Raw genomic sequence first — 2,597 nt, forward strand, 5'->3', positions numbered from 1 at the left:
CTCGGGTCACAATATAGGATTTGGGTTTGAAGATTTGATTTTTGAGATGGTGAGAGAGAAGTTGTTCTTCAATATGTTGCTTCTAATTCTGTTTCTATTGTGGCTCATATAGTAAATGAGATTTTTTAACGAAAATGGCAGAGGTGGGTAACGAGTGTCTAATGGAGGTCATTTTAGGTGGGTTAAGTGATAACTTTTAAATCACGGGTAGACACTTTTAAAATGGGCCAAACTACAGGTGAGTAAAGTGTAATTTCCCCTTTTACATTTAATGATGTTGATTACAAGCAAAAACCCACCTCATGCTGTGCTTCTTAAAGATACTTTTAATGTACAGAAAAGTTGATGGAAATGACCAAGAATTTAAAAAACTTAAGATTATTACGATTACACAGGCTTAAACTAAATTAGAACAACAACGATAGAGGGCTGGGGCTTAGGAGAGTAAAACTCTACTCATAATCTAGAGACATGTAAAGAAGAAATTACAAGTCATAGAGAGACCCTCCAGAAAAAGGAAAACTAAATTACAAGTCTCAGACATCTTACACCAACAGGGTGATTGACTAGCACAGTGTGGCTTTTGATTGCCAAAACTAAACTATGATCAATTGTTTGGCTCCAAATTTGATTTCTTCTTTCATCTTTCTTATAAAATCATCACATCTTTTGTTTAGCGCTTCTGTACTCAGTAGCCCAAATTCATCTTCTTCTTCATCTTGCATAGTCAAAAGCTCATTTTCTCCTCCTCCTACTACTGTAGTCAATGACAAAGACCCATTTGCTATTACTTGTTCCTCTTCAACCTCCATAACTACAATTTTACTTTCATCCAAATCCAATGCCTTGTTCTCTGATAGTTCAGGTACTGATTGCTGCCTATGTCCATTTTTGATGCCATGTTCTTCATTAAGATAAAGATTATCCCCTGATTGAGAATGAGAATTCCCAACCAGACCGGAATTCTTGACTATAAAAACTAGGAGTCCATTGCAAAGTAGGAACATGTAGTTCTTGTCAATTGTGTAGCCAAAGAGTTTCATGGGCAAAGTAGAAATGTTGTGGACATGAAAGGAGTGGAGAAGGAAAGGGAGTAATGAAAAGCTAGAAAATAAGATATATAAGGCAGAGGCTGAGAGTAAGAGTATAATGGCTTTGTTGTGATAGTAGCAGAATTGGGCCAATTGGCTGAACTGACTTGCAGCTTGGATGTATGGATGCTGGGACGGGATGTTATCCATTATCTTTATGATAACAACAAAATTTAAGAGCTTGTTTTTTGGCGTGTGGAGAAAAGGAAACTTTTGGGGAGAGCTTAGAGGGAGCTATGACTACTGAATTGAGAGGTGCAGAAATCTTGGTTCACTTCACTATATATACTGAAGGAGCATGCTGTTTGTACATTTATATTATTTAAAAAAAAAAAGTAAAGAAAAAGGGACTCTTGGGTAGTACATTTAAAGGAAAAAAAAAAAGACCCAAGTCAGCCAACAACTTTTATTTTGTTTTTAGGGAGCCAACCCAAGTAATCCTTCTAGACTTTTACTTGGGAACGAGTCTTGTGACACTGTTAATTCTCCGGCTGTCTGACTTTACAACACCGTCAAGACTAGAAACTAGAAAGTATAGACGTAGAATTCAATTGTCTTCACAGTTTTTTTGGGATAGCAACAAATACAATGCAGGTCGGGTCTAATCAGAAGAGGCTCATCCCTGTCCCACATCTATACCCCAACGCACCATGATTCGGGTTTATTTGAGTCCAGTTCAAGTCAATTTTTTCCGCAAATCATATTTAATAATCCCATGGACAAGAAACAATTAGCTTGCTATTACAAGCGATAGAATAATAGTATATAATGCTAAATACAAATATACAATTATTAACGCGTCTTCAATTCTCATCCCATCTTCTCCTCCTCCAAGTAAATTTTAGAGTTTTAAGTCAATTTTTTTTACACGAGATTTGCTTCTCTGCCAAAGTTATCCCAAATTATATATTTTCATTTTGTCCATTAGTCATTAGAACATTCATATTAGCTCATGCAAAAATTTATGTCCATTTTAGCATAAGAATTTTCATTTTTTTTTTCTATTTTACACAACTACTTTACAAAAATACTTATATCAAATTATTTATTCTACATTATATTTTATTTAAATAACTTTTTTCTTTTTTTTTATTCGTTACTTTTCTTTATTTTCCATTGTCTCTTTCTCTCTCTCTGATGCCACCCTCAGTGACTTCAGCCATGGCAAGACTGAACACCCACATCACCAAAATGAAGAGGGAATTTGGGAACTAGCTGTGTAAGGGTCTACAATATAGTAAGTTAACCAACGTTTCAAAGGATTAAGCAAAATAGCATCTCGAGTTTTAGAAACTCGAGATCTATATAAAACTTGAGTTTTAGAAACTCGCTTTCCATCGGCTTTGCACTTGCTGAGTTGGACAAATGCGCCACATAGATCTCGAGTTTTAAAGACTTGATTTCTACAAAATAAAAGCCGAGTCTTTAAGACTCGATTTTCTTTGGAAAAATAACGCATAGATCTCGAGTCTTATAGACTTGAGTTTTTCTGGGCAACAATTTTAT

General features: G+C 35.2%; 1 protein-coding gene across 1 annotated transcript; it reads right to left on the bottom strand.

Moving 5' to 3' along the window:
* Positions 1-596: 596 nt before the first annotated feature.
* LOC142624340 (uncharacterized) lies at positions 597-1,241 on the bottom strand. The gene has a single exon (XM_075797874.1). It carries the CDS (start codon positions 1,239-1,241, stop codon positions 597-599), a length of 645 nt encoding a protein of 214 aa, XP_075653989.1.
* Positions 1,242-2,597: the final 1,356 nt, after the last annotated feature.

The sequence above is a fragment of the Castanea sativa genome, chromosome 2 (genome assembly GCF_040712315.1).
Source record: "Castanea sativa cultivar Marrone di Chiusa Pesio chromosome 2, ASM4071231v1".
Lineage (NCBI taxonomy): Eukaryota > Viridiplantae > Streptophyta > Magnoliopsida > Fagales > Fagaceae > Castanea > Castanea sativa.

Coding starts and splice junctions, on each gene's coding strand:
- LOC142624340 (XM_075797874.1), bottom strand. CDS start 1,241: ATGGATAACATCCCGTCCCAGCATCCATACATCCAAGCTGCAAGTCAG.